Consider the following 13940-nt stretch of genomic DNA (forward strand, 5'->3'; position numbering starts at 1 on the left):
CGGCGTGCATGGCTCGGGTCTCCCTGGCTTCCTGCCTCCATGCGGGAAGCACCGCAGCGATGACGGCTCAGGAACAACAACAAAAAAAGAACAAGAAAAGAGAGGAGGGTGGAGACGGACGCTGGAGAGCGGAGATGCTTCGTGCAGGAGGAGGAGGAGAGGAAAAAAGGAGAAGGAAGGAAGGAAGGAGCTCGTCGGGACTGGAAGGGAAGCAGAAGAGAGTCATCGGCAGCGCGCACGCAGACAGCATGCGTGCGTGCGTGCGTGCACGCGGGGGAGGAAGACGAGCAGGTACACCTTGTTCACCCGGGGTGAGGGGGGGGGGACGGCCACGCGCATTGGCTGGAATAGCAGTGTGCAAAGGAAAGCAGAAGAGAACAACAACATCCTCCAGGAGCATCCTTCACTCCCTAATCGATGCATCTTACATTGATTGATTGATTGGAGGCAGTAAATCGCAGGCTGGATTTGTCGTTAGTACTGTAAACACACACACACACACAGAGAACACACACACAGCATACTGTACATGCACAGTTGAATCTCAGGTTCCCAATTGGATTTGTTCCGTGACCCCGTTTTCAAACCCAAATCATCCCAAACCGATGTAAAACTTCCTTACCATTGAAGTCAATGGAAATGCAATTAACCCGCTCGAGCCGCAGAACAGCGTTACATGGACCTTAGTTCGATCGTTGAGTGGTTAAAAATAAAGAAAAAGGTAAGAAACAAAACAAAAAGAAAACACCATTTCTGATGATGAAATAACTTCGCCTTTTTTGCGTCAGTAATGTTTATGTTCGCTGTGGTCACTGCCGGCCGTAAATGGCCACCAACTCCAACAATGCAGCTTTTGTGTTGCTTTGTGGGATGTGGCAGCCATTTTAAAAAACAAAAAAAGAAAAAAAAGAGAGATACCTGAAGCATAGAACCAATTAAACAGAAATACAAACCAACACATTTACACATACAAATGTGGGACTTTGGGGAATATGATGAAGAGTTCGCAAAGGTGTCCTGAGTGAGCAGAACAGTTTGAAGATGGGAACGCTTTGAATCGGTCGAGGAATGTGGGAGGAGCTAAAATATCTTTTCATTTAGAATTTTGCGGGAATGGGGGAAATTATTCGAATGTGAGAATTTGGGGAATGCAGAAACTAAACGCCCACACGCCGTACACTGGGTGAGGGCAATGCGTGAGGAATAACATGATTGATTGCCCTTTAGCAACTCGGAGGTCGTAAAGTTACAAATAAGCAACGTGGGAGTGTTTCATCAATGAACGACATCGATAAATCCCCTTCCACTTGGGTTTGATTGACAGCTAATTGAGGCAGCAAAACCACCAAAAGAGGTTAAAAAAAACAACAACAATAGCAGCAGCAACACAGTTCATCTGATATCTGTGACATCCTCAGACCCCCCCCCCCCCCCCCCCCCATTTTAACATGATTAAAGGCGACACAATAAGCTCCTAAAATAGATTGATTGGACATCTGGTTAGTCCATTTAATTGTCGCTGCATGTGACTAATTACTGCAGAGGAAGTGTGTCATTAAACAAGGGATCGTGTCAGTGTCACTGGAGGCGAGCAAATAACCAGAATTCAGTACCTTCAGGCCTCAAGTGCGAATTTAGCCAACTTAATCCAACGCTTAATCGCAATGCTATCACATGGACGCAATAATAAACATTGAGCTACCAGATGAAGTGGCTCTGGCATCTGGGTAGGAATCCTCCTGGATGCCTCCCTAGTGAGTAGTTCTGGGCATGTGCCACCGGAGACATTGGAGAGCCCGGTTGGCTTGGGAACAGCTCAACAAGGTGTTCAAAAGTTCCCTGGTGGCGGGGCCCCACAGGTGGATGAACTCCACCCGGAGCTCCTAAAGGCTCTGGATGTTGTGGGGCTGTCCTGGTTGACATGCCTTTGCAACATCGCATGGACATTGGGGACAGTGCCTTTGGATTGGCAGACCAGGGTGGTGGTCCCCCTTTTTTAAGGAGGAGGACCAGAGGATGTGTTACAATTACAGGGGGATCACGTTCCTCATCCTCCCCTGGTAAAGTCTATTCAGAGGTTCCAGAGAGGAGGATATGTCGGAAGTCGGATCGGTTCGGCCCCTGTACGGCTGGTGTCAGAGTTTGGACCGCAAGTCCGATTCGTTTCCTGAGAGGGTTGGACTCTGATGTCATCGAGGGGGCCAGCACTCTGGCCCTGTGAGGATTTGAAATGTGATTGGTTAAAGAAACAGTCCCATTGCTAATGGTCCAAGTTCGATGGGCCAGCACTGATTGCGAAGGCCTTGAGCAAGTTAGACTGACATGGCAACACATAGAGGTTGAAATCTGATTGGACAAAACAACCTAACGTCCACAACCACATCGTGGAAGCAGTGCAGTCAGGAAAAATGCTACCAAATGAAGAGAAATGCATAGACTCACCACAGACAGCATGAGTGAGAATAACCAGGAACTGAAAACAAAAAGGCTAAAGAGACACAAATGGCTTGAGGGAGCCGATTGGTTGACACAAAGAGCAGGGCTGATTAGAACGTGGAGAAAAAACATCACAAGCACCACAAGACATGAACAGGAGACTACCATCACAACATTGGAAAGTGAAATGAAATGTATTGCAAACCAGAAACCAAAAGGATTTACAATCACATCATGATGAGGAGGAGGAAGAAGAGGATGGGGATGAAAAGGAGGAGTGTGAAGACAAAGAGGAGTACGAGAAGGAAGAAAAGGATTGAGAGGAAGAGGAGGAGGTGAGTTTGTGTTTCAAGCTGAGAATGAGAAAAAAGAATCGCTGAGCTCGGCGTCTTTTCCAGTGGATGTCTTCTTCTTCTTGTTGTTCTTCCTGTTACACAACAACACCCTCTCCGTGGGCTCAATCGGCTCGTCCTTCCCACCAGGGAACTTCTGGGTCTGCTAACCCTCAACTTTCATCATAATCCTATTTTTTTTTTTTTTTTTTTTTTTTAACGGAGTTACAACTTGTCAAAGAAATCTTGTGATGCCCCCAATATCAACCGTCAAACTAAGATTGAGCACAAGAAGATGACGACTTCACTGAAAAAAAAGACGAGCTTCTGTCCTTGGCTGCGGTTTAGAGCAAGCAGGAGGAATGAAGGCGGGCAGCCAGGCAGAGGTGGTGGGCTGAGGTTGGGGGGGGGTTGCTGGATGATACTCTCATGCCTTCAATTATTCATCCAAAAACAAGAGAGCGAGGTTAGGAGCGAGGGAGGGAAGGAGTGTCCACGGGAACGACGCAATCATTCCAGCCAGCGGTGGGCCGTACAGTTGGCCTTCAGTGGGGACTTACCAGATTTAATTCACCTCTTAATAGCACCGCCATCGTGTCACAATTACACAAACCATCAAAACCATAAATAAAGGCAATAGAACAGCAAGCAATGGTGGTATGTACATCATTCAAAATCAACAAATTATTTAATAACGTGACAAAAACATCAATCATTCAAAAAATAAAAATGAAAAATCAGAGATGCTACAGAGATGCTGCTCAGTAATGGATTTAAAATTAAACAATAAAAAGTTCAATGTTACAAGATACCACACTTTCTATTTTATTTTTTATTTTAATGTTTTTTAATTTAAAATTGTAACAAGGTATCACACTTTTTAAAATTAAGTGCAAGTGTAAATACTGTAAAAAAAAATTGAGAACATGCAAACTTCACACAGGCGGGGCCGGGATTTGAGCTCCGGTCCTCAGAACTGTGAGGCGGATCTGCTAACCAGTCGTCCACCGTGGCGCACCTACAACATGTTGATTAGTTTTTTTCTTCATAAAAGCTGAAGTGAGCCTGCTGTATCTTTAGTTCATTAATACAGTAATTAATAGTAGTGATGCATCGAAATTAAACATATTTTGTCAATTAATTTCATACATGAGCTTTTGGTGTTGATTTTAAATGTATTTATTTCAGATAAATACATAGATATAGAAGGAAGATCACAGTCCTTTTGGGAATTGTAGTTCACTTACTGTGTTGCCTAAAAGTGAAATCATCGGGCAGCGCCATCGTATTGACGACTAGCCTGTATCGGTAAATTCGATGCACCCATTTTGAACTCCGTGCCGACGGCGACGCTAAGCTAGGGAGGTCAAAGTTGTCAGCCTTTTTTCTTGTGCGTGGACGGCAAGAAAACCAAGAGACCATGGATGCCAGTACATTGCCCTGCGTACAGTTGCGTAAAACAGCGTACAATTACGACTTTTTCCCCCAAATGTTGTTAATTGATAGCATATGCTTTGGTGTTGACAAAAGACTAACCCTCAAGAAAATTGGTTGAGAAATGAGCACGTTATGACTTAATTTCAGTAACCACGCATTGCCTTCTATGGGAAGGTCGACCTCCCTGACATGGCTGCCACGTAGGCACGTCGGTTAGCCAGGCGCCTACATTGTGCTCGCATAGCTACCCCTTCATATCTATTGCTCGTCAGACCAAGCGCAAGTTTTGCCGCGAAGCTAACTCTTACGTCCAAGCTGTTTTTGTTTCTATGTGTCGCTAACGGAAACGGCTAAGATGGCTACAGACTAGGTAGCGTCATTACGGAACCTGCACGTCAGTTATTCGTCTTTTGGGGATAACTCTTGAGAAATTCTGTTTCCAGCCACGAAAGCGAGACACAGCAGGTGATTGAACGACTGCAACAACAAGACATCTTTACAGCAGTGCTTCAGCAACAGCAGGAAAACTTGAAAAACTTTGTCACAATAATCATGTACGCAACAACAACAACAAAAACTGGATGCGCTTTCACTGGAGATACAGGAAGTAAAAGCAAGCTTACTTTCTATCTAACAGTCACAAATCCGAAAGCCCACTTGAGAAGTTTGCAATTGAGCAACAAGGCAAAGAAAACATGCAAATAAGAACTTGATTTTTTTCTGGAAGTTAAACATATAAACATATTTTTAAGAAGGCCATACAACAGCATGGGTGTCATGATTGGTTTTACTGTACGTTGTGACCTGACCTAACCTTTTTAGTATTATGCGCTGCACTTATCGCACTTCACATTTTGTGAACTGTTATACAGTACTTGCATTTGATTTGTGGATGGTTGTTCATCTGTTAGTAAGTCAATACTTTTTTTTTTTTTTTTTTTAAATGGTATTTTTTTGTTGAGTTTTTAATCACACAATACTTTTTTCTTTTTTTTTTAAATCTCGCACTTGACAAATAGGCCAAATAAAACAACTAAAACTAATACTGAAACGAATAATAGTTTTTGAAAAAAACAAATTTACAAACCTGCTCTTAAAACAGCAGCACAGTGGACGACTGGTTAGCACATCTGCCTCACAGTTCTGAAGACCCGGGTTCAAATCCAGCCTCGTCTGTGGGGAGTTTGCATGTTCTCCCCGTGCCTGCGTGGGTTTCCTCCGGGTACTCCAGTTTCTTCTCATATCCCAAAAACATGCATGCTAGGTTAATTGAAAACTCTAAATTGCCCGTAGGTGTGAATGTGAGTGCGAATGGTTGTTTGTTAATATGTGCCCTGCGATTGGGTGGCGACCAGTTCAGGGTGTAGCTCGCCTCTCGCCCAGTTAGCTGGGATAGGCTCCAGCACGCACGCAACCCTAGTGAGGATAAAGCGGTACAGAAAATGGATGGATGGATGATTTGTATTGAGTTAAACGTGCATTGAAATTTTGTGACCGCTAGTGGCAGTAGCATTTTATGTTTGACTTTGATGTGCAATTTGAGCTAAGAAGAAAAAAAAAACGACAAGCTTTCCACGTACATAAAAAAGCCTTGTTAAGAGTAGAGGGATACTGGGAGCATTACGTGTCGAAGTTGTATTTAGAAAGATAAACTAATGCCTATTTGTTTTTAGTGAAAACAGCTTGGCTTGCTCTGACTAACCAATCACAGGACAGAAAAATGCCGACGTCATCGAGGGCCAGCACTCCGGTCCTGTGAGGACAAATTTGAAATGTGCCTGGTTAAAAAAAAAATAAAAAAATGTAATCCAGTTGCTAATATAGTTAAATGAGCGAGCGCCACTGATTGTGAAGGACCTGGGCAGATTACACTGACATAGCAACAAATTGAGGCTTCAAGGAACACATATTAGAATATAGCTTCTAAATGTAGGTCAACACTTCTGATAGTGTTGAGGCCAGTAAAGAAGGTCAAGCCTGCCCAACACACATTCCGACATCCCATCCACGTCACGTCCATCTTGGCGTGAGGAAGTGGCCCTGCCCACACCACTGTGGTACCTTTTGAAGCCACCTGACGCGACTCTCCGTCATTTGGCCAAACGAGCAACGCCGACGCTTCTCATGGCATCCAATCCATCTATCTGTCCATCTAGCTGTCAGTTCTGTCCATCCATCGTGGTGATGGCAGCGTGGAGGCCGCGCTTCAGAGGTGAGAGGCCACGTCAACAAGGTCTGAGCCACAGCTCTCCATCACCTGGAGAACATCTCCGATCGACTCGGAGGACATGTGACGGCAGGTCAGCGAGCGGACACACCATGGAGGAAGAAGTGAGGAAAGAGTGTGTACCAAGAGGAAAAAAGTGAGAAAGAAGAATATGGCATGAGGAAGATGGGGGGGAAAGAGGATAAAGAGAGGGCAGAACAGAAGAAGAGCAGAGGAAGAAGTGCGAAAGAGGAGGGAGAAGAGAAGTGAGGAAGAAGACAGGAGGAAGTAGAGGAAAAAGCGAGACTCAAAGCGCCACCCAACTCCGAAGAGGAACTGGAAGGCACAGATCATGACAGTAACACCACCACAATCTAATATAATCCAGGAACCTGGAGGTGGTGCTCGAAGGCGAGCACCTGGTACCCATGGGTAACGTGGGTCCCCTTTCCCATGGGCTCACCACCTGTGGGAGGGGCCATAGGGGTCAGGTGCAGTGTGAGCCGGACGGCGGCCAAAGGCAGAGACCTTGGCTATCCGATCCCCGGCTATAGAAGCTGGCTCTAGGGACGTGGAATGTCACCTCTCTGGCAGGGAAGGAGCCCGAGCTGGTGTGTGAGGTCGAGAAGTTCTGACTAGATATAGACGGACGCGCCTCCACACACGGCTTGGGCTCTGGTACCAGTCCTCTCGAGAGGGGTTGGACTCTCTTCCACTTTGGAGTTGCCCACAGTAAGAGGCGCCGAGCAGGTTTGGGTATACTTATTGCCCCCCCGGGTCAGCGCCTATACATTGGGGTTCACCCCGGTGGAGGAGAGGGTAGCCTCCCTCCACCTTCGGGTGGGGGGGACGGTTCCCAGCACACAATAGCAGGCACAATGGCAGGCAAGAAGCAGATTGGCCGAGACAGAAAGGCCACGATGGACAAATTGCACCAGGTCTGTGACGTACTCCATTCTCACCAGAGATCGGCAAATTAGTTTCCGGAAAGCCTCCTGCTCCATTCAAAATGAAAAAACAAAGGAGGGGGTTTGTTATTTCTCAGTAAACATTTCGGCAAGGATCAAATTCTTTGTACTGCTAAGGGTAGACGAGTTTTAGTCAACGTTGTACGTTGTTTGAATGGTACAACTACGCCAGCAGCAATGTCACCATGGGATACATTTTGACAGTTCAACAGCACAAGAGATGACTACTTATGTTAACAGCGTAGACTAGTTTTCCATATCATCACTATCTACTTTGCTCAAAAGGTTGGCATCTTTAGGAAAATGGTTGAAACTAATTTTCCAATTATAGCGACTCAATCCGCTGCAAAAAGGCACACAGCACTGCTTTTTGGAACTTGAAACTATTCCTCACAAAGTATTTACAATTGTTTCTGTCTGTTCATTTTCCCACTGTTGTGAATGGTGCAGGAAGTTAGCCAGAAACTAATTTGCCTATCACCAGCAAGATCAGAAGTACGTCACGCACCTGGAGCATTAACAAAAAGAACAGAATTATGTGGTATAAAGTGAAGTTGGGAGGAGGAAAGAGGAAGTCAAGGTGAGGAAGATATTAAAAAAAGGTAGATTGAGGAGTGGAAGAAGTCTGGAAGAAAAGAGGACAGAGGGAGGAAGAAGACAGGAAGAAAAGTGAAAAAGTGAGGAAGAAGTGTGAAGAGCTGAGGAAAAAAGAGAGGAAGAACAGGAGGAAAAAGCACAGCAAGTCCCAAGTGGTCCTTCCTGACCGAGTGTGCCTGGTGAGTCAGCAATTGAGGTTGATTTTGTGTCGTCAAGGCAACAGACACGAATGAAACACAGACGACAAGCCGAGAAGGACGACGATGCACATGAATTGTTTGTGTCTTTCATCTCAGTTTTCGTCCTTTTTATTCAATAATTCTTCTTGACAAACATCAAGGTGATGTCCTCAACGAATACAAGATGAAGGGCCAGTCAAGCTTGGATTGACAAGTCGGAAGAAGAAGTAAAAGACTGAGATGTGTTTAGTGCCCTCAGTAAACACCACCATCTCAAGCAGACCAGTCATTGATGAGATTTTTTTTTCCCTGTGTGATTCCATATTATCACCTCTATATTATTGCAGCTTAATAGTCATTGAGATGTCCTTTGTGTCCAAGTCATTGATCATCTTCTTCAGAAAGTCATTCATGCTTGTGTAGTCCGTGGTGCGTTGTCTTCTCAGCTCCATATTGTCTTCGTCCCATCCTGATCTCAACTTCTTGATCTTTTTTCCACATGATGTTCCTCAACATCCACACTGAAGTCACGACTGCAAGTGGATGAGCCCTTTCTCCATTCTGTGGCGGGATGCGGTTAAATGAGAGGCGGGACGTCGGGGTCATCCACGAATCCTTCCGAGGGTACGTGCTTGAGAGGCGTGGCGGTGGTCGGATTCCAGAGAGAAGTTTCCAGCGGCCCTTCAATGGTGTGGTGGCGTGTCACGATGTTAGCGATGTCCACGGTTCCGCTGGCGTCCACTTCCAGCCTCTCTGGAACGGAATGCTTCCTGGAAAGTCAACAACATGCATGGGAAAATATACATTGTGTGGGGATGTGTTATTGTTTACTAATATATAGTACAACAATAACGCAAGACGTGATGGCATATGAATGTTGGGAGACGTTGGCTTGATGAGGTACGTGGTTCAGTCAGTGGATTGGTCGGTAGGTAGGTCGGTGGCTCAAGTGAGTGGGTAGGACGATACATCAGTGACTCAATCGCTGGGTTGGTTGGTCGGTTTGTCATTTGGCTCGTGGGTCAGTCCGTGGGTGGGTCGGTTAGTCGGAAGGTGGGTAGGTGAGTCAGTGGTTCAGTCTGTTGTAGGGCTGCACGATATCGGGGAAAAACTGCGGACTTGCAATATATATTGCAATGTGAAATAATACAGAATAAGTGTTGGGAAAGTTCATTTTTACGCAAACTAGTTCAGTTCATCATTCCAAAAATGAACTAGTTCAGTTCATATTTCAACATTTTGAACTAATTTCACCAGTCCAAAAACGAATTAGTTCATAGTTCCTTCCTTTTTTCGGTATGTTGCTGACGGGGTATTACTCTCAAAATACTGCCATTTCCCCAATTTTGCCACCCATTCTGTCCACACGGGTAGCCAGCTGCAGCTTTCACCATATAATCTCAAAAACATGAGGAAAAATGTGTTGCTTGAATGGTGTTTTTTTTTTTTATTTGTTTTTTTTTTTTAAATGGGGAATTAAAACAAAAACTGGACTTTTGTCCTTACTGTGTAAAAGAAAACACGCAACACAGTATGACAGGAACGATGGTGAAAGGACATTGATAACTTTGCATTCCTCCCAGCTCTATATTAACAAAATAATTTATCTACTCTTATGTTACAAAACAAAATAAATTCCATATTATCACAGTGTGATCGAACAGTGTTTTAAGTAAAGCATTCTGATACAAATAATAATGTTCCTAGTAATCTATATCTATAATTTTAACAATTATGTCCTTTATTACAAAATAAAACATTCACTCCCATTTAGAGTGGGTACGGAAAGTATTCAGACCCCCTTAAAACTTTCATTCTTTTTTATATTGCAGCCATTTGCTAAAATAATTTATTCGTCCCAAACGTCTTCCATTTAAGGATTATGGAGGCCACTGTGCACTTGGGAACCTTAAGTGCAGCAGAGTGAGTTGGTTAGTCGGACGGTGGGTAGATGGCTCAGTCACTGGGTCGGTGGGTTGGCTGGTCAGTGGGCCGGTCTGTTGGCGGGCTTATGTAGTCAATTAGTCAAATGGTGGGTCGATCTGCCGGTAAATCAAATGATCAATGGCTCAGTCTGTATGTGTGTTATTTGGTTGGTGGCAAGTAGTTCGGTTAGTTGGACAATAGGTAGGTTGGGTCGGTGGCTCAATCAGGGGGTCGGTCAGTCACTTGGTCGGTCAGTCCAGAAAGGACCACGCTGTCCCATTCAAACAATTACAATTTGTGTGCATTTCTGTGATCTTGATCTACCTGATGACAGACGTTTGGCGACATTGCCAGGGTATTGCTACGTCACATGACCTTAAAGAAAGTTTCCTGCTACGTTGGTCTCAAGCCGGCCCTCACTGATGGCTCTCTCTAATTGAGTTTGACACGACCGGCGTGACAGCCTCAGCGACTTCTGCTGAGAGTCAGGGGACCATGTCCATGTCACAGGTTCCATCTTAAGCCCATCTGCCAGTGTGCAGATAAGAGGCAAACTAAAGCAATCACTGCTGGATGTCATCTGCACAGCCGGATGGACGCCTGCAGATAATCAAAGACCCGCCGGCACTACAATGCCACACCACCTGATCCGCTAAGAAGTAAATACGAATCAGTGACTCATTCTCTATTCCCTAATCACTATTTGGACTTTTTTGTTTTTGTTTTGAGCCTGTTTGGCTGTTTGGTTCAAGCAGAATGGAGTTTTTGTATCCCTTTTATGCTGGAACACTGGAGTTTTTAATCTGCCGCTGTGGTTTCTTAGTATAATAATTGATGTTTATTGGGAATTAGAGTCGATCAGTCGAACAGAACAAAGTTTTTAGAGGGGAGAGAGAAACGAAGACAAAAGACAAAGCACTAATTGTACAACTGATATTCAGGAGTTATTTGTCGCAATAAGTGGGTGGCCCCACACCCAGCGAAAGAGTCCTAGGGGTGTGTGCCTGCGGACAAATGCAAGTTAATTGACACCATTTTGCATGCACAAAGACTGACAGAAGTGTCCCGTAATTGCTGTGCCTACACCACGGAGGCTGACCCAGGCCTAGGGGTCCACCCGGAGGAGGTCGCAGGGACCCAATGCCACACCCCCCCAGCCAACCCCCCCCTCCCCACGCACTTTGATTTCCTTGTAGCAAAAGGTTCCTGTGGCCCATGGGTTTGTCTTTCCATCTATCCATTTTCCGTATCGCTTATCCTCACGAGGGTCGTGGGCATGCTGGAGGCTATTGCAGGTGACTCTGGACGAGAGGCGGGGTACACCCTGAACTGGTCGCCTGCCAAACACAGGGCATATATAAACAAACAACCATTCGCACTCATATTCACACCTATGGGAAATTTAGAGTTTTCAATTAACCTACCATGCATATTTTTGGCATTCCACTGTGCCGCGTTTGTGTTTCCATCGCAGTTATTAGTTTAGGGTAGCTTAACCAAATAAGGCTGATCATCACTGAAACCTACTGGATCTAAAAAAATTCGGGTATTTCAAGCTTTCAAGTTAATGTCTTATTTTATATCTTAATCTAAGTTTTAAATATTTTGTATGTCTTTAAAACCTAACCCTTTATTTATTCTCATTTGCAATGCCAACCTGGCTGCAGACAGTCTTTGAGGCTGGGAGTTTTATTATATACAGGTACATCTCAATAAATTTGAATAAATGAGATGATGGAATATATTTATTCCAATTTATTGAGATGACATACCTAAATAGTTTGTGCAACAGAAGCCTGCAGATGACTATAGATGTGATTTATAGTCATCTGCAGGCGTCTACATCTATCTATCTATCTATCTATGTCTGTACATCTATCTGAGGATCCAAGTTAAAATCCGGCCTCACCTGTGTGGGATTTGCATGTTAGAGAACATCCGTTCACATGCTTTTTATGGACTTTCTATTCACCATGTGCTATGATGTGATCTAATATGTAACTTGTTACTATATCACATTAAACAGTTTGTATATGTACTTGCTTCTATTTTGCTGTTTCACTCTGCTGTCTGCAGCCAGGTCGGCATTGCAAACACCTTACCTTACCTGGATAAAGGTTCAATGAATAAATCAAAAGTAAATGACTTCATCGAAAGCTCTTAGTGAGTTTTTAAATACAGCAGCGTCAAGTATTTGGTAGCTGTACGTGTTTACGTGAGAAAAAGAAAAACAGATCGTACATTGCAAATATTTATTTGTGCACGTACAAACACAGACAAAAAGCCGGGCTTCATTTCCTTGTCTTGCACAATGGCAAACGTGACATTTTTCCGCAGTTTGTAGGAGCTCGTGCCTAGGAAGGTTTTTTATTTTTTTTCCCCCGCAAGCTGATTGGATTGGACCATCAGAGGGTCCCCGCCGGACAGCCTCACGCCGAAAAAGACGCACACGCCTGCTTGGGCTCAGACCTCCGCTCCTTAGGGGAAGCGAGTCGGCGAGCAGAGGACCTTGCTGCCGCCACGCTCAATCGGTGATTACAAGTTTTGCTTTTCAATGTATTTTAATCGTCTTATTTCGAGCCTTGCGTAATGCCGCATTCAGTAATGGCGGGTCTGTGAATGAAAAAGTAAATGTCTACAGAGGTCTGTCAACCAATCAACGTTCGTCAGCACAGCCCGCCCCCTCAAAGAGTTCCTCGTAGCTCTAGGAAGACCCTACCCGCCAGGAGGAACAGAATTATCCAGGGGGAACGTTCAGTACCCTGGTAGTTTTTTCTCAATGGGGACACAGGGGGAACTCAAGCTACCAGGGTAGCTGGGGAAGTTCCTGCGGTGGGAAAGCCCCTATAGACTGGGAACCAAACTTCCATCATTGGGTTTGTGGAAGGAATTTTCTGTATGTAGAAACGTGCTGTAGACGTGGTGCGTGTTAACTGCCGCATTTGCCCCCGAAAAGTTTTAGTTTGACTTTTAAATGGTTTACCGTGTACCATGGCCGAAGGTAGAACCCAGGCTCATTTTCATCTGTCCTGGTGAAGTAAAACGTTGCCGGTTGTGACCACTGCCTCCTTTCTTGAACTAGCAAGCTAGTAGCTGGCTTTCGTTATTTTCCACGCTCTGGTGAGTCTTTCTCCCATACATTCGATTATTGCCGATTGATAAATAGTGGTGCCTTGAGGTACGAGTTCAGTCAGTTCCGTGACCAAACTTGTAACTCAAAATACTCATATCTCAAATCATCTTTCCGCATTAAAATGAATAGAAATGCGATTTATCTGTCCAAGCCTCCTCCCAAAAAAATGTTTTATTTTTGTAATGTGCTTTTTAATAAGGTAAATAGCAGACACTGATATTGTATTTTATAAAACATATAGTGATAACACAATTAAGTATAATGTGAGAATTAAACAGTTTGTGCATCATGATTAATTCATCGCAACTCCTTAATGATATGTATGTATAATACAGTCATGAAGACACAAATGAAGAAGAGTTTCACAACTCCTGTGACTCAGTAAGCTGTTGCTATATTGGGTGTTCTTCGCAGAGGATAAATAATGTATTCCTTTGAGTATTGTTATATTGTCTTTGTACATTTGTTGGTGCACTATTTGTGTTCAAATATCTGTTGAGTAAAGCGTTATAACACCACAACCATCAACGGTATTTATTAGCCCAAGTATGGCATTTTGCATTGCGGTAGTGGAAGGCAAAGTTGTGTGGTTGTTGTAAATGAGAGACGTGATGGATTGGAGTCTACGCACGTATTGGTGCTGCGTTTGGGGTACAGTGGCATGCTAACTTCCGGTTGGCAGTCAAATGCAAAGTGACAAAGTGGGAAACATGTTGAAAACTCAAA

The 13940-nt window shown here is 44.3% G+C and overlaps 2 protein-coding genes and 1 long non-coding RNA gene across 12 annotated transcripts in view; 1 reads left to right on the forward strand and 2 right to left on the reverse strand.

The window, feature by feature from the left end:
* The window catches only part of kcnq3 (potassium voltage-gated channel, KQT-like subfamily, member 3), a 39122-nt gene extending 38836 nt beyond the window's left edge, over positions 1-286 (reverse strand). The window contains exon 1 of the mRNA XM_061797908.1: positions 1-286. The gene's annotated coding sequence lies outside the window, so the exon portion shown is untranslated.
* LOC133489135 (uncharacterized) overlaps positions 162-13940 on the forward strand; it is a 17309-nt gene continuing 3530 nt past the window's right edge. The window contains exon 1 of the long non-coding RNA XR_009791825.1: positions 162-291. This is a non-coding gene — a long non-coding RNA (uncharacterized LOC133489135). The remainder of the gene's footprint in view (positions 292-13940) is intronic.
* The window catches only part of dnaaf11 (dynein axonemal assembly factor 11), a 25203-nt gene continuing 19526 nt past the window's right edge, over positions 8264-13940 (reverse strand). For 8 of the 10 annotated variants that reach the window (XM_061797914.1, XM_061797918.1, XM_061797909.1 and 5 more), the window contains 2 exons: positions 11262-11418; positions 8726-8925 (listed from right to left, as the gene is read on the reverse strand). In XM_061797914.1, the coding sequence (XP_061653898.1) occupies positions 8866-8925; positions 11262-11418 (217 nt within the window). In that variant the 3' untranslated portion in view covers positions 8726-8865. Of the gene's footprint in view, positions 8926-11261; positions 11419-13940 lie in introns of all 10 variants that reach the window. The other 2 variants (XM_061797917.1, XM_061797911.1) reach the window with 1 other exon arrangement.

The sequence above is a fragment of the Phyllopteryx taeniolatus genome, chromosome 14, assembly GCF_024500385.1.
Source record: "Phyllopteryx taeniolatus isolate TA_2022b chromosome 14, UOR_Ptae_1.2, whole genome shotgun sequence".
Classification (NCBI taxonomy): Eukaryota; Metazoa; Chordata; class Actinopteri; order Syngnathiformes; family Syngnathidae; genus Phyllopteryx; species Phyllopteryx taeniolatus.